This window comes from Malaclemys terrapin, chromosome 1 (genome assembly GCF_027887155.1).
Source record: "Malaclemys terrapin pileata isolate rMalTer1 chromosome 1, rMalTer1.hap1, whole genome shotgun sequence".
In the NCBI taxonomy this organism is placed as follows: Eukaryota; Metazoa; Chordata; order Testudines; family Emydidae; genus Malaclemys; species Malaclemys terrapin.
The window spans coordinates 285,281,676-285,303,830 of record NC_071505.1 but is presented as its reverse complement, the minus strand read 5'-3'; the positions used below and the strand labels follow the sequence as shown (position 1 = coordinate 285,303,830).

General features: G+C 41.0%; 1 protein-coding gene across 1 annotated transcript in view; it reads right to left on the bottom strand.

Annotated features, from left to right (window-relative positions):
- The window catches only part of DIAPH3 (diaphanous related formin 3), a 502,197-nt gene that overhangs the window by 191,891 nt on the left and 288,151 nt on the right, over positions 1-22,155 (bottom strand). Inside the window, exons 21-22 of the mRNA XM_054013650.1 lie at positions 18,628-18,867; positions 8,668-8,797 (exon numbers count right to left, since the gene is read on the bottom strand). Of these exons, the coding sequence (XP_053869625.1) occupies positions 8,668-8,797; positions 18,628-18,867 (370 nt within the window). The remainder of the gene's footprint in view (positions 1-8,667; positions 8,798-18,627; positions 18,868-22,155) is intronic.

The following is a 22,155-nucleotide window of genomic DNA, read 5'->3' as shown; positions in this document are numbered from 1 at the left end:
GTCAACCATAGCTCTGATGCTGGTTCCAATCTGCCTTTAATTATTGACATTGCCAATTACGAGGTACCAATGAATGAGGGATGACAAGAAGTTGTGTTACTTCTCTTGTACTATTTCCACTGGAATTTGCAAGGTGTGGGTTAGGAGTTTCATCTGGGGAGCTCCTGGAAAACCCGTAGTTAGAGTTGGAACAGTTGGAGTGACAGCATCATCAAGCAAAGATGACATTATTGTTCTTAGGATAGGTAGGATATTTGCAATGTAACTTAATAAAGTCTTTCTGCAAGGTAGCATTTCCCAAAGGCCCCAGAATTGAAATGCCTTCCTGACAAGCACTTCAGTGCCAGCTCAGGCAGCTTTGATGCTGATGCTGGGAGGTAAGAGGCCTAGTTTGCAGTAGAGACACTCTCCTGACAACCTAACCTAAGAATGGCACACCAAGATGCAGAACAGAGTCTATCCCAGTATGATAGACGTAGGATGACCAGACAGCAAATGTGAAAAATCGGGACGCGGGTGGGGGGTAATAGGAGCCTATATAAGAAAAAGACCCAAAAATTGGGACTGTCCCTATAAAATCGGGACATCTAGATTGACGGCACAACATGATCGGTTGAAGGAGTCTGCAGACCTGGAGATCTTGAACAAAATATTCTATCCATTTCTTTCCTGCCTCTTCACCCCCAGCCTCTTTCATCACTCTTCTGGGGTCTCTCTCATGAGATAATGCTAAGAAAGGGTATAGACTCTGTTCTGCATCTTGGTGGGACACTCTGTACCTCGGGGGAACACCCTGCACCCCCCATTTCATCCTATAATATGATTGTGTGGTATCCAATGCAATGTTTGTCATGTCGGGTGTCTTCGGAAGGCTCATGATGCACTGAGCATAGTTGTTATAGTAACGTTATAGGTGGAAATTTCATGTATAGTTATGAGGCTGAAAATGTGTCCTCATGGCTTAAAACAAGTCCAGGCAAAACTCTCCAGGAGGAGACAGGCAGTTCACACCTCATCAGGGCATGTATGGGACAAACCCAGCCCAGCCTCACAGGAACAAAGGACGCTGGCCTAGGCAGCAACAAAGAAGCTGTTGGACTCTTGAGTGAGTCACCCCCCTTCCCTAAGTCAGTTTGGGACTACGTTGAGGTAATGCTCACCTGACTCTGAAGGGAGCGGGGGGCAAAGCCAAGAGGGAAGAAAGAACATAAGAAAAGGGAGGGATGTTTGCCATGCTCTCTCTCTTCCACCTCCATTTACAGACACCACCACCAAGCAACTGAAGCGCTGGACAAAGGGGAGAGCCTGGCTGAAGGGCAACCAGACAGCCTGTGGTGAGAAGCATCTAAGTTTGTAAACGTACTGCAAGTATTAAGATCAGCTTAGAATGTGTTTTGATTTTATTTCATTTGACCAAATTTGACTTCTTGTGTTTTGCCTTATAATCACTTAAAATCTTTCGTAGCTAATAAATTTCTTTGTAGTGTGTCTGGTTTGAAGTGTGTCAGAGACTCCCCTTGGGATAACAAGCCTGGTATATATCAATTTCTTTGTTAAATTACAAACTCACAAGCTTGCAGCATCCAGTGGGCATAACTGGACACTGCAAGATAGAGGTTCCTAGGGTTTTGTCTGGGACCAGAGATATTGTCTAGTGTCATTCGGTTCTACAATTCAAGCAGAGGCTGGCCAAAAGTGCTCACTCACATAGCTGGAAGCACCTTACATGCGAGAGGCTGTGCGGGAACAACCCGGGAGTGGGGATTCTCACAGCAGAGCAGGGTAAGGCTGGCTCCCAGTGTAGAGGATTGGAGTGACCTAGCAGATTAGTGATCCAGATAACACCAGGGGAATGTCACAACTCTTGTTCTACATCTTGGAACAGTGGGGAAAAGTACCTCTGGAATTCTAGGATAGTGGGGTTTACTCTTATTATTTCCTAGTACCAAATAAGAAAAAAGATTGGTGTTCCATTCTAGACAGATGAAAAACAAATTCATCTGCCATTTAAATTTCCTTCCCTCTATCCTGGATCTTTCCCCCTTCCTCCCTCTCTCTTCAAGAGAGTGTGGTCAAGAAGAGTTCAGAGGCTCTTGCAAATTCTGTAGCAGGTGAATGGGATCTTCTTGACAAGGAGCAATCATAGACTCATAGAAGATCAGGGTTGGAAGAGACCTCAGAACGTCATCTAGTGCAACCCCCTGCTCAAAGCAGGACCAACACCAACTAGATCATCCCAGCCAGGACTTGGTCAAGCCAGGCCTTAAAAACCTCTAAGGATGGAGATTCCACCACCTCCCTAGGTAACCCATTCCAGTGTTTCACCACCTTCCTAGTGAAATCGTTTTTCCTAATATCTAGGGTTACCATACGCCTGGATTTTCCCGGACATGTCCGGCTTTTTGGGCCTCAAATCCCCGTCCAGGAGGAAATCCCCAAAAGCCGGACATGTCCGGGAAAATAGGGAGGGAGGGGCGGGCGGTGCTCGGCTGGAGGTGCGGGGCTGGCGATGTTCGGCCAGGGGCCGGCACCCCAGGGCCTGAGCCGAGCCGGGCGGGAGACGCCGGGGCCAGAGCCTCTTGGCCTGCGCCGGCCGCTGGGAGCCACTCGGCCAGGGGGCCGCACCGCGCCCCCACCCCAGCCCACCTGCTGCCTCCCTGTTTCAGGCTTCCCGCGAACATTTGATTCACGGGAAGCAGGGGAGGGGGAGAAGCAGGGGGCGGAGCGTTCAGGGGAGGGGGCAGAGTTGGTGTGGGGACTTTGGGGAAGGGGTGGGGCCCCGTGGAGTGTCCTCCTTTTTTTAAATTAAAATATGGTAACCTACTAATATCCAACATAGATTCCCCCACTGCAACTTGAGATCATTACTCTTTGTTCTGTCATCTGCCACCACTGAGAACAGCTGAGCTCCATCCTCTTTGGAACCCCTCTTCAGGTAGTTGAAGGCTGCTATCAAATCCCCCCTCACTCTTCTCTTGGTCAGACTAAATAAGCCCAGTTCCCTCAGCTTCCCCTCATAAGTCATGTTCCCCAGCCCCTGATCATTTTCATTGCCCTCTGCTGGACTCTCTCCAATTTGTCCACATCCTTTTTGTAGTGGGGGACCAAAACTGGACACAATACTCCAGATGTGGCCTCACCAGTGCTGAATAGAGGGGAATAATTACTTCCCTCAATCTGCTGGCAATGCTCCTACTAATGCAGCCCAATATGCCATTAGCCTTCTTGGTAACAAGAGCACACTGCTGATTTATATCCAGCTTCTCATCCCCTGTAATCCCAAGGTCCTTTTCTGCAGAACTGCTGCTTAGCCAGTCGGTCCCCAGCCTGTAGCAGTGCATGGCAATGCCTGGTGCTTGGATTTACAGGAGAAAGGGAGTGAGACAGGGAAAAGGGGATATTACTTACCTTGTAATCCTCCTTTTCTGAAGTTATTCTGGCAAGAGTCTAATAATTCCTTAAGAAATAAGGCCAATGTTATCTAACGTCTTAAGTTGATTTTCTTGCTACACCTCTTCTACAACCTAAGTGGATATGTTGCACAAACTTACATTGATTTACTACTATGGAAAAAATATCCTAATGCATATAGAGAAGATGGGAGTATTTATCGGTGCTAAAGGAATGAAGTAGCAACCAACTCACAAGGAATTGACCTTCTGTCCAGTGTGAAACTAGTCATCTGGGAGAACAGTTGGGGCAGCAGAACAGAGTAATGAAAAAGGGAGAAGATTGCTAAGTCACATGTAGGGATAGCAGGAGGCATTAGCCATTAGAAGAAGATTTGGGGTAACTGTTGAATATACATGTTAAAAAATTGCTCATTTTTTGGTTTGCTGGTAGTTCTGAAATATTGAATACATTAATTTCAGGTCAAATTAAACATTTAGTTCTATTCAAAACTAAATGTTTTGTTGAGTTGGAGCATTTCTTTTAACTTTTAAAAAAATAAAATTGAAAGAAGGGTGAAATGAAAACATTCTGAATTAAAAAAATGAAATGTTTCATTTTGAAAATGTCAAAATAAATTGCTTAGACTTTTTAGAATTTTTTCCCCTCTACACAAATAATTTGGTGAAACAGACATGAACTCATAAAAGTTTCTGGTGTTGACAAATCCGAATTTTTTGCCAAAAATTGTTTCAGCCAAAAAGATTCACCCTGCTCTATTCATTATCTCACTGTAATTTAATGAGGAAGAGTACAGTGGTCTGCAAGGTCCATATAGTTTAATAAACATGTCTACTATTTATTAAATGAAAATAAAATTTCATAAATCTTTAACCAACAAGATCTGTGTAGGTCAAAGTCAATTTATTAAAACTTGAGAAAAATAGTATGCATCTTTAAAAAGACATAACATAAGGAAATATTACAATGACATTGAGAGGTTCAATGATGACAAAAAATGATTTTATCTGCAATACTAACAGCAAAGTTGCAAGCCATTATCTTTCAGAAAAACAACAGTTCTAATGAAGTAGATCTTTGGAAACTGTCATATGAGTAAGCTGTAATGAATGTTTCCCCTACAGATCTCGGAGTACCTAACAATCAGGACCAGAGAGAGAGAGAGAGAGAGAGAGAAAGTATTTTTAATTTATAGATGGTAGCTGCTCATTGAGCAGACTTCCAGTATTTCAAAAGCAGAATTTTTTTAACACATAATGGAAAAGGGAGCTAAATCCTCTCAAGTAAATTAACACTGCACATATCTTGCACTACCTACTCTCTGTACGCAATATTTAAAAATATAAATCTAAAAATCTCCATTCAGTCTTTAATAAAGAAATGACTTGCCTTTTTTGTTATAAAATGTCTAATTCACAGTGTAGGAAAAACATTATGATTTATACAGTGCTATGAAAACACACATGGATTCGATAACAAAAAGACAGGGTTACTGCTCCCAAAACTTCCCAAACTAGGTTAATGGCTTGATGAATGATACTTATAAACTCCGCAATGATCTGGGATGTACTTATAAAACTAAACTTGATATTACCTTGAAAAAATAAAGAAAGAGAGAGAGAACAAACCTACTATTGTTCTTTTAAGACACGGTTTCTCAAACTCTGGGTCGACTTCAAGCGGGTTGCGACCCTGTTTTAATAGCTCAGTGGTTTGAGCATTTGCCTGCTAAACCCAGGGTTATGAGCTCAATCCTTGAGAGGGCCATTTAGAAATCTGGGGCAAAAATCAGTCTAGGGACTGGGCCTATTTTGAGCAGGGGGTTGGATTAAATGATCTCCTGAGGTCTCTTCCAGCCCCATGATTCTATGACTTCATTAAGCCTGACTGAAGAGGTCGCCAGGGCTGGCTTAGATTTTTTGGGGCCCGGGGCTGAAGCCCAAGGCCCAATACTGGGGCCAAAGCCCGAGCCCCACCACCAGGGCCTGAAGCTGAAGCCCGAGGGCTCCAGCCCTGTGTGGCAGGGCTCAGGTTACAGGCCCCCTCCCTGGAGATGAAGCCCTTGGGCTTTGGCCGTCCTGCCAGGGGTGATGGAGCTCGGTCTTTGAATATCTTCCCACCCCCACCTGGGGCAGCAGGGCTCAGGCTTCGGTCCCTCCTTCTGGGGTGATGAAGTAATTTTTGTTGTCAGAAGGGGGTCGCGGTGCCATAGGGTGACCAGAAGTCCCGATTTTACAGGGACAGTCCCGATTTTTGGGTCTTTTTCTTATATAGGCTCCTATTACCCCCCACCCCCGTCCCGATTTTTCACATTTGCTGTCTGGTCACCCTACGGTGCCATGACATTTGAGAACCGCTGCTTTAAGAGATGGCAATGGAATAAAACTGGGGCAGGGGAGGGGAGCACAACACTGGGCAAAGCAACTAGTAAAGGAATTTGATTGGCTGGGAGAAATAGTCACCAACCATGTAAAATTACTAGGTAGTGATCTCGGTGCAACTGGAGGGGGAAAAATTAACTGGCCGCTGAGAGACAGATTCAGATTGAAAATCTGGGTAACCAGCATATATAGTATAATCTCACTCTTATAATTTGTATTCCTAACACACAAAACTCAGTCTGTCACCATGTAACTAAGTACCATCTGAACACCACCATCAGACGACTTTGCCAGTCAAATTAATTGTAAATCAACACTCCTACACCGTTCAGAGAGTGTTTAAAACAAACATCAGCCTTTGCAACACAATACAAGAAAGATGTGAAATAATTTAAAAAAAAAAGAGAAGGTTTTAACCAGCCTGAGAGGCCATAAGCACTAAAGATCATAATCAACAAGTTGAATTACACCCAGAAACAAACAGCTATCCATCACAAAGTATGGAGCATTAGCAAAATAGCCTAATAGAGATATGCTACACTGAAGAGGTGAGTCACACAGTAACGAATCAAGGAGGACTCCCATGCTGTTGACTTAATTGACAAAAGTTTGGCAAGCACCCATTGTATATGGCACAACCATCACCCAGTTTACAGCATCACTTCCTTCTTTCTTGGATTAATTTTAGCTAGGTCAGTCCTCATCCATCCCTACGCCCACCAGCATTGGAAGGAATAAGCAGAATCCAACATCTGGATTTGATTTTTAAAAATATAGAACTGCGTAGCATATTGGTGACAATGTAGTTCAAACTCACTTGCGAAAGCTTTCCAATCTAGTGCCTACTACTTAGGCTCCTAAAACCATATTTAGGCACTTAAAGTAAAGTGGCTCAATTTTCAAAGGTGCTAAACAGTTGCAGTTCCCACTGACTTCATTAAGATGTGCAGGTGCTTAGCACTTCTGAAAAATCACATCATTTATATTTGGGGGCCCAAATAAAATTTTAGAACCTTAATTATAGACACGCTTATTTGAAAACTTTGGACACTCTCTCCCAGAAGCTCTACATGTACTCTGAACACTAAGATAGCAGAATAGCACCACTGGAATGTAACATGAGAGATCCTATGGAGATAAAAAGTACTGTAATTACTCAGGACAACCCATTAGTTCCCAAAAATGAATGTATGAACACCCGCCAATCCACCCTGGATTCCAAACTGGGAAAACTAGTTCCTCTGGACTGCAGCCTATTGTTCTAGAGTGAACCCATTTGAATGGCAGACCATTAAGGTTGAGGACTCTTGATGGCTTTCCCATTGTTAGCCTTTCTGGTGGGTGTAGGGATTTCTTGTCCCAGCCTAGGATGGAGGTTATGCTGCAAAAGTGAAGGGTACTGCACAGGCTGCAATCAAAATGGCATTCACAAAACAGAATGGAGCTTGCAGATTGATATAGATACATACAGGCATATAGTAATCCATTACACTCAGTCTGCTCCTTCTGCCCTTTTCTTTCGGTAATATTGTAATACAATAGTGTGGCTGTGGCTATTTAAACTCCTCTCATAAAATAGAGGCAAATGCAATCTATAAGCTTGACAAATATGGTATTTATCATACAAGATTAATTATTTATGTGGCAATAAATCAAGTCTGATAAAGTATAATAAAAATAACTATTCCAGGTAATTGCACAATATACCACAAATATCACCACAATATACTCCACAGTCTTCCTATGATGAAAGCATGGATGCTTCCTTAAGAACATGCAACACCACTATTTATGCACAAAAGTAAAGCATGGATAAATTAATAATTCCTCCAGCTATTAGGGACTCAATACTAAAAGTAGCATCATTAATAAATGTATAAAGCATTTGTAAGACAAAACGTCTACAAATACATCCACATTCATAAGTAGTGGTAATGTATGCCAATTGAATCTGAAAATTAAAAATGAGTGAGAACAGAGATTGATATCTGTGTGAACGTAGTTTGGATGTGAGTGACCACTATGTCACCAATAGTGGGGAAAAACAAACAAACAAACAAAAAAAACCCTGTGTGAATCTAGGGATTGTGGCAAGAAAGGTTACATGAGCCATGAGAGGTGTCACTGAGCAAGGCAATATAGTCCCCACTAAATTTATGTAAGCTAGAAAAATTATTAACTGCGACAGTCTGGGTAGCCAATCACTATTTTACTCATAGTGCTTCCTGCAGGAGTCTAACTCTATGCCCAGTAAGTTTAAATTAGTCATGCTATGTCTTCATATATAGAAGGAACTCTTAATTGAGATATTATATGTAAAAGTCTTCTGCTGCTTAGATTGAGATGTACAAGATGCTATGCTGTACGATGAGGCGGTAAAGTGGAATTTATCTTCCCTGGCTTCCAGTACTACTATTGCATGAAGAATTTATAGAAAGGAAAGAAAAGAGGAAATTTCTATGATTAATGGTTTTTGTTTTTATTAAAATGATTACATGATAAACTTTTCAGAACTACTGTGTTAATTTTGGAAAAGTATTGTTTAATTGCAGTTGATTCTTATGATAAAAAGATCAGAAGATTAAAGTAGTTTGAGGTCTATTCATACAAAATAAAAAATAAAAATCTATTTTAGTACTATGCATATAGAGTATAAGCCGGAAGCCGTTTTGGGGACTATCTTAGAGATCTTCTATTTTATTATTAGAGGTAGCAGGCATATATCTGAAAGTTCAACCGATTGACCTACATAGTATATACATCAGATTATTAAGTGTGCTATTTCATGTTAGCGTTACATTAAAATAAATATAAATTGTTAGTTACAGACATTAAAGTGACATCAAAATTAAAATTTTCATTTAATAATACAAACCTTTACTAGCTTTGTCTAAATGCTGCAAATCTTCAATAAAATTTGGGACATCAGGATACTTCTCCTCACATATTTCAACCAGAAAATGGAGCAAAGTTGTTTTCTGATCTGCTGACTTTGTGTCCTTTAACTAGAGAAGTAAAAAATATATATATATATTGGAAACAAGAATGCTTTGAATTATTCTTACATTCAACATACTTTAACAACTGTAAATGTTATGAAGATAAGAGCCAAGCTGTTAAACTGATGGAGCGTTATGTAAGCAAACCCTAACATGATTGGTTGTCTGTTTTTGTTGATTTATTTTGGTTGGTTAAAATTTAAAGTAGATTCTAAATACTGACCAGTTTCACACTTATCTACCAAATATTTGTTTTTGTTTTTTTCAATGAAAAGTAAAGGAGTATGCTAAATTATGAAATATGAAGCTCAAAAAACTTAAGCTGTATTTAAATGTCTTCAGAAACACACAGGATGCAATATATTAAAGCACAAGAATGGTATGCAGTTACCAAGATGTTTGTACTTTTTTTAAAATGAAAAGAACGAGATTCCAATAACATTCATTTCCAATCTTGAACAATTATATATATATAAATACTGCTCCACATTGGCTATTTACATAAGAATGGCCCTACTGGGTCAGACCAAAGGTCCATCTAGCTCAGTATCCTGTCTTCCAACAGTGGCCAGTGACAGGTGGCCCAGAGGGAATGAATGGAACAGGTAATCATCAAGTAACCCATCCCCTGTTGCTCATTCCCAGCATTTGGCAAACAGAGGCTAGGGACACCATTCCTGCCCATCCTGGCTAATAGCCATTGATGGACCTATCCTCCATTAATTTATCTAGTTCTTTTTTGAACCCTGTTATGGTCTTGGCCTTCACAAAATCCTCTGGCAAGGAATTCCACAGGTTGACTGTGCGTTGTGTAAAATAAAAGAAAGTATTTCTTGTTTTAAACCTGCTGCCCATTAATTTCATTAATTAGTGACCACTAGTTCTTGTGTTATGAGAAGTAGTAAACAACACTTCCTTATCTACTTTATCTACACTAGTCATGATTTTATAGACCTCAATCTTATCTCACCTTAGCCATCTCTTTTTCAAGCTGCAAAGTCCCGGTCTTATTAATCTCTCCTCATATGAAAGCCGTTCCATACCCCTAATCATTTTGCCCTTTTCTGAACCTTTTCCAATTCCAATATATCTTTTTTGAGATGGGGCGACCATATCTGTACACAGTATTCAAGATCTGGGGTACCATGGATTTATATAGAGGCAATATGATATTTTCTGTCTTATTATCTACCCCTTCCTTAATGATTCCCAGTATTCTGTTCGCTTTTTTGACTGCCGCTGCACATTGAGTGGATGTTTTCAGAGAACTATTCAAAATGACTCGAAGATCTCTCTCTTGAGTGGCAACAGCTAATTTAGACCCTATTATTTTATATGTATAGTTGGGATTATGTTTTCCAATGTGCATTACTTTGCATTTATCAACATTAAATTTCATCTGCCATTTTGTTGCCCAGTCACCCAGTTTTGAGAGATCCTTTTGTAGCTCTTTGCAGTCTGCCTGGGTCTTAACTATCTCTAGTAATTTTGTATCATCTGCAAATTTTGCCACCTCACTGTTTACCCCTTTTCCCAGATCATTTATTAATATGTTGAATAGGACTCGTCCCAGAACAGACCCCTGGGGAACACCACTATTTACCTCTGTCCATTCTGAAAACTGACCATTTATACCCACGCTTTGTTTCCTACATTTTAACCAGTTACCAATCCCTCTTATCCCGTGGCAGCTTCCTTTGTGTAAGAGCCTTTGGTGAGGGACCTTGTCAAAAGCTTTCTGAAAATCTAAGTAAGCTATATCCACTGGATCCCCTTGGTCCACATGCTTGTTGACCCCCTCAAAGAATTCTAGTAGATTGGTGAGGCATGATTTCCCTTTACTAAAACCATAGTCTTGTTTCAACATCAGAATCACTTTTGGAATGAGTGGAAACACATATCAGATTTGACCTTTACGGTAACAGGAATGCGTGAGGGAAACCTGGACTGTGACTTCCTCTAGAACAAAACTGATGGCACTTTCTGTTCTGCCTTCTGGCAAAAAGGGTTATGCTGGCATCCCTTTATGACTGGAATATGAACCTAACCATGTTTTTTTTTTTTTCAACCACCATTTGTGATCTCCCAGGAAACTTCTGTTAAAATGGTTTGAGAGAATTTCTGCACCCTCTGAGATGAGAGGCCATAAGCAGGATTCCATTTCTGATGCAAAAATTCCAAAACTTGATTGCTTCCTGATACATTAGGTTGGATCTAGCCCATTCTTGCTTATTCTGGGTTGTCCAGCAGGACTTAGATCATCTGACTCCTGATGTGAGTTATGAAGCCTTGGATGTGTCCAGTATATGGCTTGAAGCTCTAGAATGTTATCTTCAGAGATTATTTCTGTTCAGTCCATAATGCTTGAATCCGCAAAACTGCTATATATACAAATCGCACCCTGAGGCAGATACATCCGTAGTGGAAGTTTTTGACAGAAGAGGATGAGAGAATAATTCTCCCTAATGAGGGCAGACCCTTGGAAAGTATGCGAATCAGCAAGTCCAGAGGGGTTTTGATTGGATGATACACATACTTCAACCATATAGCATGCTGGACTTCACCAGAGATAAGTCACATACATATAGAATGCCATGTGTCCCAACCACACACAAGATCTCATGTTGCCCTTGGGTGGGATTGCAGACTATTGCATAGGAAAAAGATAGATTGGAGCAGGTAAGCAGTTGCAGCCTTCAAATTGAGGATCACCCCAGTGAACTTGATTCTTTGAACAGGGGACAGAATCAATTTGTCTTATTTATTATCAGGTCTTGTTGAGCAAATAGTGAGTGGAGATCTGCTGGATGCTATATTCTACTTGCTGACTGGAATGGCTGAGGATCAACTAGTCATGTAAACAGGGGAATACCTGCATGCTTATTCTTCTGAGGTGAGCCACCACTTCTGTCAGGTACTTTGTAAATACTCTTCAGGCAGATGACTGACCAAAGGAGGGAAAAGTATATTGGTAGCGGAGATCTACTACCGTGAAACCGAGATATTCTGTGAATGGGATGGATCACTACATTAAAGTAGTCATCCTGTACATCGAGAGCAGCATACCAGTCATTGGGATCTAAGGGAGGACTAGAAGCCACAGAAACTATGCAAAATTGTATTATCTTGATGAAGGTTTTTAGCTTCCACAGGTCTAGAATTAGCCTCAGACCCCCTTTTCTCTTGGATATGGAGCAAGTATTGGGAGTAAAAATGTCCTCCCCAATTTTGGGAACATCCTCTATAACTCTGAGACACAGAAGAGTTTGCACCTCTTGCATGCATGCAGACTTTGTGAGATGGGTCCCTGAAAAGGTACATGGGGATAGGGCATAGATTGAAACTGTATCTTAAAACACAGACCCACACTGCTTAGGATTCACTGGTCTGTTTATGATCTTCTAACACTGAAGAAATGAGAATCTGTCCCCAAAAGTGGGGGGTAGGTCAGAGAGAGAGGCAAGGAAGATCGAGCACAACTGGTCTGCCGCTCTTGGGGAAGCAGACATATAGGCTGCTTAGCCTGAGGTGGGTGCTGCTGAAATGTGAGGAACAAAGCATAAGCAGCAGAAAGCAGGGGTCTCTTCCTATGTGGCTTGTGCTGTCTCTTAAAGGCATGAGGCTACCTTAGTTGATAGTATGACTGTCTCTGCTGCTGTTATAGCCTGCTAGATTTCCTCCTTGGGTTCAGCATATAAAACATGAATGAGTAAAGTATAACCTGAAAGTCATTAAGGGAACGCAAGACCTCATCATTTTTATCTGGAAAGAGATCAGATCCCTCAACTGGCAAACCCTTGATTATTTGATGCACTTCTGAAGGAATTCCAGAAGTCTGGAGCCACAGTGGCCTGCACAAGTGGCTGCTGCTGCCATCTCTTTGAGTCCACGACATCAAAGCAGCTTGGCGGGACATCCTCACTACAAGATGACCTCCTGAGAACCACGGCTTTGAATTGCTCTTGAGTATCATCAAGGAGCTTATCAGTAAATTTAGATGTGGAATCCCAAATGATGTATTCATACCGTGAATACATTTTCCTACCATACAAATCCAACTTGTTAGGCACCTTTTCCTTTGGCGAAGCCTTGAAGCAACCCTGCCATCATTCTTAATTAGCTGCAGTAATGATCAGAGAGCCAGATATTGGATGGGAAAAGAATTGTTCGTATCCGTGGGAGGGAACTTGGTAACATTGCTCAGTTGTTTTAGCAGTTGGTGTCAGAAGTCTTAGTCTGCCAAAATATCTTGGCTGTTTCTAACAATGCTTCATTAATAGGCAAAGCAACTCTGGCAGGCACTGGAGTTTGGAGAATATGTCTACACGTTTGTGAGGAAATCTTTTGCAATAGCGCTGACTGAACTCTTAGTTAGGATGCTACTATCCTCATATACTCTTGATAGGCCTGAAGTAATCAGGAATGGAGGAAAATGACTCAGGCATAAGAGTTACATTTGGCAATGAAGATGTATTGTGAGGAAGTAAAGTCTCCTAGTTTATTCTTCAGTAGGCCAAATTCAATAGCAGACTCAGCCAAGAGGATGAGTATAGGTACTTGCTCAGTCTGAGAGATTGTTAAAGGTGTTTCCTTAGCTGGCAGCGGAGCTGGTGATCTAGTTCTGGCATGGCTGGGAGAAAAAGACCAAGTTGAGTGTGGGATGCCGCAGGATGCCCAAGTGGCTCAATGTGGGTATCCATGTGGCTTTGGAAGCCAATGAGAAGAGCCCTATGGTGATCTGTCTCTCTAGACCTATTTTTTTTTAAATGAGTGTCTAGATCAAGAGGGGGAATCTCTCTCCGACGAAGGAGGGGGTGAAAATCTAAATCTCCTTGATCTCGAGGGATTCATATCTCTGATAGTTTCCGATTCCAAGCATGAACTGGTGCAGAGCACCTCAGGCCTTGAATAACAAAGAAAGGTCCCACCAAGTAGATAGAATATGAAATTGTTTTATGTTATATGAACATCCATATTTTATGGGGGGGGGTGAGAAGAAAGGGGAGACAATATGGCTCTAGGGTTTTGTGTATGGCTGCTTATCCTACATGAGCTCATGTGTATGCTGGTGGCTTCAGTAAGGCTGCAGATATCCACAGAGTCATATTCCTCAAAGAAACAGTACTTTTAAATTATGCTCTCATGTACAACAGTGACAGTCTTTGTAACTACTCTTTAACCTGACAAACTGATTGACTCTTCATTATATACTGCATCAGTAGCTGTGTTGATTTTTCTTTTGGCTCAGCCTTGTGCTAGTTATTAATTGTCATAGTCTCTGACAGTATGGATCACTGATCCACCCAAGTCTATATTTTCTCAGTATCAAGGATTCTGACAAGGGTAGTTGGGACCAAGGGTCAGAGAGCAGGGGCACACCTGAAGCTGAAAGTAGCAGAGGTGTCCTGAGGCCGAGAGTAGCGGAAGAATTTGTAATCAAGTTCCAGGCCGGGTCGATACCAAGGATCAGAGTCTAAGTCAGGTTTCAGGGTCGAGGTCAGGAGGAAAGGTCCAAATCAAGCCAAGGTCAAATCCAGGAGTTCAAGAATAGGAATGGTTGTGGAAGCTACAGGAGATTGGCACTGTTGCTTGGACACTTCATGGTTTATATAGGTCAGGGAGCCAATCACGAGCCAGGAGGCTGCTGCTTGTTGCACCCCTTGAGGCGGGACTTCTGTGGTCTGTGTCTGCAGCAGGTTGTGGGTAGTGGAGTGTGATCTGGTTAGAGTCGTCACTGGATGGCAGCAAGGAAGGGTTTGTTGCCTGGCTGCTCTGCAGGCCTGGGTTTGAGACCTGCTTGGCCTTATACCAGGCACACTTTCCAAGCACTGTCCATTATCAGTATGACCCTACTGTTCGGTTGTTGGGAACAAGCCAACAAATTACCAGTGTCAGGTGCTGAGTAAGGTGTGAGGCCACAGACCTGTAGAATACTTATAATTTTTGAACCTCAGTTGATATTTATCCTCAGAGAGCCCCAATAAATTCAAAATAGCAGCCAGGACCTTGTAATCTGAAGCAGCATACTCATTCAGACCCCAATACACAACTTGTTCTCTTTAATCAGAAAAAAGGGAAAGAGAATTCAGATAGCCCAGGATTCATTCTCCCACTGGAAAGCAGTAACTAAATCATTTTAAAAGTGATCAGGGTGAGCCTTTAAGTCATTTCCTGGCCGCAGATATATCAGGAACGGGCTGGGAGTTGCTGGCAGCATAGTTTGCGCTGCTAGGTTTGTGAGCCTCTGCAGCAGATGCTCCTGAATGTCTAGTTCTCCTGCTTCTTCATAAATTGCAGAAAGCCTACAGTGGTGTAACCTGAGCTCTCTGCTATTCCAGTCGGTATTTTCCAAACCAATTCCCTTTCACCAGAATATAAGAACTTAAGAATGGCCATACTGGGTTACATCAATGGTCCATCTAGCCCAGTATCTTCTGACAGCGGTGAATGCCAGATGCTTCAAAAGGAATGAAAAGAACAGGGCAATCATCAAGTGATCTATTCCCATCATCCTGTGCCAGTATTTGGCAGTCAGAGGCCTAGGGATAACCAGAGCATGGGACTGCATCTCTGACCATCTTGGCTAATAGGCATTGATGGACCTATTATTCGTGAATTTATCCAATTCTTTTTTGAACTTAGTTAGTTTTGGCCTTCACAAAATCCTCTTGCAGAGTTCTACAGGTTGACTGTGTACTGCGTTAACAAGTACATTCTTTTGTTTTAAACCTCCTGCCTATTAATTTCATTGGGTAACCCCTGGTTCTTGTGTTATGTGAAGGGGTAAATAAGCTCTAAAATCTTTTGCAGTCTCAATTTTCAAAATGTAATAAAGCATTAATCTCATACTCCAGCAATTTGTAAGATTTTGGTTGCTAAAATCATCCTAGAACTGAAGCTTTTATATATCATATATACTCTCCATATATAGTAGAATTACAACAGCCGAATAGAGCTATGATTGTGGAAACATGACGTTTAAGATAGCAGCAGCAACTTAGGTTTTAAACAATTTACCAGATTTAAGCACAGATATATGACAGGTTTTCCAAAACCAAAACTGAATATCAGAATAATTTTTTTGTACGGAAAGTTTATTTTACTTAATGTAGATGAATGCCTCACATGATTTAATATTAAAAAACTTGAGACATGTCTGGTTTAGAAAACTTTATATAAAACCAATATAAATGTTTTTAGAACCATACTTTTTTTTTTTCTTTTATTTTTCTTCTCCAGTTTGGGTTTTTTATTCAGATTAAAGAAAAATAAAAACTGTCTGTGCATGTTATCAATTAAACTCTCCCAACTAGGAGGAAAAGTTTAAAAAGACACTAAGATTTATGGGATTTTGATGTATAGAATACTTCATCCAGAGGCCCCCAAACACATGCTGACTTTTGAAGGATATGGCAGTTAGTTCCTGCTTGGTTGACACATCATATTCCTAAGCCCACCTAAACCATACTGTCTTTTTGCCTCTAGTGTTGGTCACCAGTGAGGATGACAGGGAAAGGTAGTCTCAGACTGCATTTCACAAAAAGTATCTGTCATCATGTGGATTCTCTATTGTGTTTAACACGCAAATCCTTAAGATCTTGGAATAATCAGAAAAGGCAGACCTGACTACGATGTAGTTGGCAAGGAGGAGTGCATGGCTATTTTATCAGGCGACTCCAGGTTTCTCTCATTGGCTTCCTTAAATGCTACTAAGAAGCAGAGTTCTTTTCAAACTCTAGGGTGACTGCAGGTTCTGTCCTGCACACTGTACCATGATATTCCAAATAATCCTTAGGGATTCTGTATTTGGGATATATAATACCTCAGGAATAAGGAGCTTCCCATCAACTATAAGCTTTTTAATGTTGTTTATAATATATTAGGATCCATGGGAAAGCACTTGTATCTCATTTCCTGGGTAGAACATTCTCCTAACAGACTTTCTCCACTACCGAGTCTCCTGCTTGTCTGGACATTTAGGCCTCTGGAGATCTCAATCATAAAGTCCAGATTCTCTTCAGCAAAGCTCCATCAGTCTCAAGATCTTCCACCTTCTTCTGGGCTCTAGAATCATCTGAGCAGTTTCCTCTTCAGTAAAACAAACAAGTAGATGAAAGAGTTCACGTGAGACCAGTGGGTTATAATGAAAGTCCTTACATGAACTAAGCTACAGGGAAATTGGTAATTAAGCTATAATGTGGATGGAGTTGCACTGTAATTTTGGGATAGTTTAAACGAAGGTTCATTTCAGGCTGCAGAATAATTCCTGGGAAATCAGCACTCATCAAACATCAACTAATTCACCCCACAACAGAGTGGTGAACTTTGGAAATCAATAGTAAGTTATATTCATATAAAATGTGAAAAACACTGCCAGGATTAGACACAAAGAACTATTAGGAACTATTAAACATCAGTAATGCAAAAAGGAACAAAGGATCAGAGGAGGAACAGTAATTAAATGAAATGGATGTGAATGTCTTAGGCCTTGTATACAATGGAAAATTACACTGTGCTATCCAACACAATGTTAAACATCACTTAAGTCTTAGTGTAGAGGTACCAAGTTTGACATTGCTGACACACTGGTGTTAACAATGACTAGATGACACTATGCTAACATGCTTATCTACACTCCACATTTAACAACTTGTCAATTAGTATGTATTTTAAAACAATAAAAAATAATATTCCAATGTAGACAAGGCCTTAAGAGAGATTAGCAATGGGTGATTTAAAAAGTGTGCAAGAGAAGAGAACATGGAAGAAACACTGGAAGCAAAGAAAGACAAGCGAGAGAGAGAGAGGCCCAAATGTATCTTCCTAGTAACAGAGCCTACTATCAAAGAAGGACTGCCTTTAAGAGGTCTGATTCAGCATCACAAGTAGCAGGAATAATACTGAAAAGCCAAGTTATCAGCTGGGTTCAGATCTCTGACCCCAACATCCTGCCAACAAATCTAAGGGAAGAAAACAACATATTTTTGAGATGTATCATGTTAAATACCAGAGTGAAGCTTAGAAAGGTAAGGAAGATATAACAAACCATTTTTTTATCATAAAAAAATAGTTTTCTTTCTCCATGAAGGATATAAAGTGTTTTGCAGCCTCTTTCTTAGACTTTGCAGTGACATCACAGAGGGAGTATGAACAGAATGAATTACCCTGGGAGTAATCAGGTTTAGAAAGCAAGTAATTGTGATAGAAACTAATCTGTACTATAAACACTTTGGGGGTAGGGCACATATTTGTCCTTAAAAGTACCTCGAAGGGTTGTTGTTTTTGGGGGGCATGGGTGGGTGGGTGGGCATTTTATAAATAAATAATAATGGACAAGTGATGAAACTGCCTAAATAACCCAAAGAACAACTTCCATAAAGGAGAAGTTTCATATTGAAAACATATGCAAAAATAAATGTTTCATAATTATAATAAGTAAAATACCTCAGAATACAATAAACTTCAAAAATATTCACACTTCAGACAAGATTATAATGTTAATACAATGACAGTAATATGACCCATATAATATGTAATTTTATTCAGTCTGTTTCACTCTGACAAAAATAGAAACAAACTTCTTAAAATGCAAATCAGTCTCAACAGATGTAATTCTATCTTATATCTGATGTAAAATAGATTAGTTATGTTTAACTCAGACTACCAAGTACTCCTAGAAATGGTCTATATGAACTGAAAGGTATAAAAGAACAAAAGTTTAAAAATCTAATTATTGGGGAGGGAGGATTCAAACAAGGGATTTAAGTAGTGTCATAATGACAAGAAAAAAGTGAATGCATTATAAGAACTCAGCATGCATAATATTTTAAACTCACTTTACATAGAGAGCTGAGGTTAAATCCAAAGGTCTGTGCATTCCGAGAACCTGCATTCATGTAGTTTCCTATTAGCAACACTAGTTCCAGCAACTTGCTAAAGCTTTTGCTCTTCTTTATCTCTTCACAGGCAGCACTGACAGCCATGATGTCAGGTTTGATGTTGTTCACCTGTTCCTCAAACTGAAGCTTAAAGAGAATAGCACTGAGCCGTGTCTGTAGTCTCTTCACATTGCTCATCTGATTGAAAAGAAAATAGAAGATTTCCTTTAAAATTCATGCTATACTTTCATACTGAACAAATGCATATAATCTGGGATGATTTATTGGTGTGACAGGCTTGAAAAAGCAATGTATCTCCTATAACTAATAGCAAAACGGATGAATGAAAGAGGGACTGCAATTGAAATCCCGGCTTGTGGTTGCTAATAAAACCTGTTTTTCCCCATCTTAACAACCAGTATGTATAAGCAATAAAAGATACAGTTTTGTCCTATATCAAATTTGTCAATTTGTACATTAAATCCTGTAAAACTAATCCAAGTTTATGATCCAGTGGGAAGTTTGGGGGTTTACCCAGACCAGTAAGGGGTTTGGTCACCACCTACTTGGGTGTCCCTGGGAGCCTTGTGACCGTGCAGCTGGGTTCAGAGCTCTGACCCCAATATCCTGCCAGCAAGCCCTCAAGCTTCATCCAGCTTTACCCAAGCTGGTTACTCATTCCAGTCTGGTCCTTCCAGTCTGACCTTATAACCATTTCAGCCCCAAACTTGTCCTATTGCAGGGACTAGTCTAGGGTGGCCACTCAAGTTCCCAAAATACCAGACATTTTTACACTTCTGGGAATGGAGTGGGCGTGCCCCCACCTGCATGACCTTGTACATGCTCTGAGTGAGAGGTCACTTCGCAAAGGGGATGCCATTTTGAAGAGTACTCTGCCCCCCCTCCACTGGCCTTACTGCACAAGCAGACCACACCAGTGGGAGCGGAGCAGCAGACTGTTCAAAATGGCATCTGCTGTCTGATACTGGACAAAACCATGTCCCAGTACCAGATGGGGGACAAATCAAAACAAAAAAAGGACTGTCCAATATAAAACAAGACAAGTGGCTTTCATAGGACCAGTGCCTCTCACTGGACCCTTATAGAGAAAGTGTTAAGTTTGCTGCCTCTACAAAGACAGTAAACACTCCAACCTGTTAGCTTTCTAGATACACACACGTTACTGAACTTATACTGATGCTTTACAATGGTGATTTATAATGAAAGTAAATCAAGTTTATTAACAAAAGAACATGGATGAAGTGTTACCAAGTAAAAGGGATATAGGAATGGTTACAACAACAACAAAATATGCATCTAAAAGACTAAAACTTAATCTACCAAGATGCAAACTTTGTTCTCTCATTCACAGTCTCCTTTTCAACTTTTACTGGCCAGGATCCATCACAGCAATCAAATTGCTTGGTTCCTTTGTCTCCTAAGGTGAAAGGTAAAAGATGGAGTGTCTCTGTTCCTTCTATCCCCAAAGGGTTGGTTCTTCTCTTACAAGTCATGAAGGCCTCCTGGGGATTCAGTCTCCTGGGTGTCTCTGGGGTGCAGGAGCCATGATAATTTTCTGTGTCTCAAGATCAGGATCAGGATAACCCCTAGCTGTCTTATCTTGAAGGCTTTGTTTACTGCTAATCTGTAAACTGGGGGGGGAACCCACATTCCACTGTCCAAGACAAACCTGTTTACCATGTGTATCTAGGCTAGGCTGACTGGTTTTAAACATATTGTAGTAACATCACAAAGAGGGAACTGATAACTTCACACACAACATTAACATATGCATTTTATAGTGATATTAACAACCAGTGTGTCATTAGTTTTAACATGATACCTCACAGAATATCTTTTGGATAAATACCATGACAACAAAATATTGGGTGTAGCGAATTGATTTAGTCTGATGGGCACACACAGTAGTTGCAAAGAAATAAAAAGCAGCTCACATATATGTGTATAGCTCAAGATACAATAAAAAGCAGCATTCATTTTTCAGGACAAATATTTAAATGTTTGTTTCTGTCAATGCTTAATGTAACTTGTAAAAAACCCAAGTAATTTGGAAAACATCTTAAACCTGGAACACAAATATAGAATTGGCTTACATAATTCAGTATATGTACAAACACCACAGTGATGGGTGCAATATAATTAGACAGAGTATTCTCCTTAGAAAACACTAACAGCTGTATATTATACACAACACTTTGCTTTCTTCATGCTGTACAGGATGAGGGATTTTAAAGTTATGTTGCAATTTTCCAACCTGGTCAAACCCCATTGAGGTCAGTGAGATACCTCCAAGGAGGTATTTCCATTATGTCTCATATCCTGATTTATCTATTCTCCCTTCCTTTCTGCTCCAATTTCCTGGCCCTGCTATTCACAACCACCACCATCGAACAAAGCTGCCTTACAGACAGTCAGCTGGCAAAGTCTCTTAGGCAAAGCACGTCCAACAGAGAACAATTCCTGACTCACATGGTGCCTGAAGGTCTGTTTGCTTCGTCCTTGTCCAGTCCGAACCCTGACAAAGGCCATTGCAAATGTCCAGGAATAAATCACCGAAATGTCAAGTTCCAGAAATATTTCAGTAGGGACTATGAAGGCTCTGGGCTAGATGCTTCACCCTCCAACTCCCTTTGGTAGAATAGTTATGGCTCCCAGGAGGCGGCTCATCCCCCAAGATAAGTTGTGTTTAGGTCTCAGGTTGGAAGCAGTCCCATGGGCCACTCTCCACCCTATATGGGATCATCTTTAAACCCTTCTTTTCTCTGAACCCACACATCTGAGTCATATCCAAATTCTGTTACTTCTTCCTGTTTAATATTTCTGGAGTCCAATATTTCCTCTCTGATATTCAAGGTAAAATTCTAGTCGAGCCCCTCAATATCTCAAGTTTTGATTACTTGTAACCTCAACCAGTAAGGGATTCCTGACACCTACGCTGCCTCCCTTCTAGCCAGACAAAACCTAGCCACTAAGGGCTTGGCTACACTTGCAAGTTAGTGTGCATTAAAGCAGCCCCGGGCACCTTAGCTCACATCTCATCCACACGTAGAGTGCTCTGACTCTGCAGCTAGAGAAATCCTGGTACTCCACCATGGCAAGAGAAATAACGTTTGCTGCACCTTGGCTATAACGCCCGGGCGTCAGTGTGGATGAGGTGTTGCATTACTGCGCTCTGATCAGCCTCCAGAAACGTTCCATAATCCCCTTAAGTCAAGTGGCCACTCTTGTCATTGTTTTGAATCACTGTAGGAACGCGGATATGCCCTTTGAAAGCTCATCTTCTGACAGCGGGCTGCTTATCTGCTCCGAGACAAAGGAACCATTAGTGTGGAATGCTGTGTGTGAGTGAGAGAGAGAGGCGAGGGGGAGGTCTGCTGCTGTCTGAACTTACAAGACAGCGTGCTGACGTGCTCTCAGCCCCCCAAAAACCCACTCTCTCCCCCCACACACACATACGCACAACAC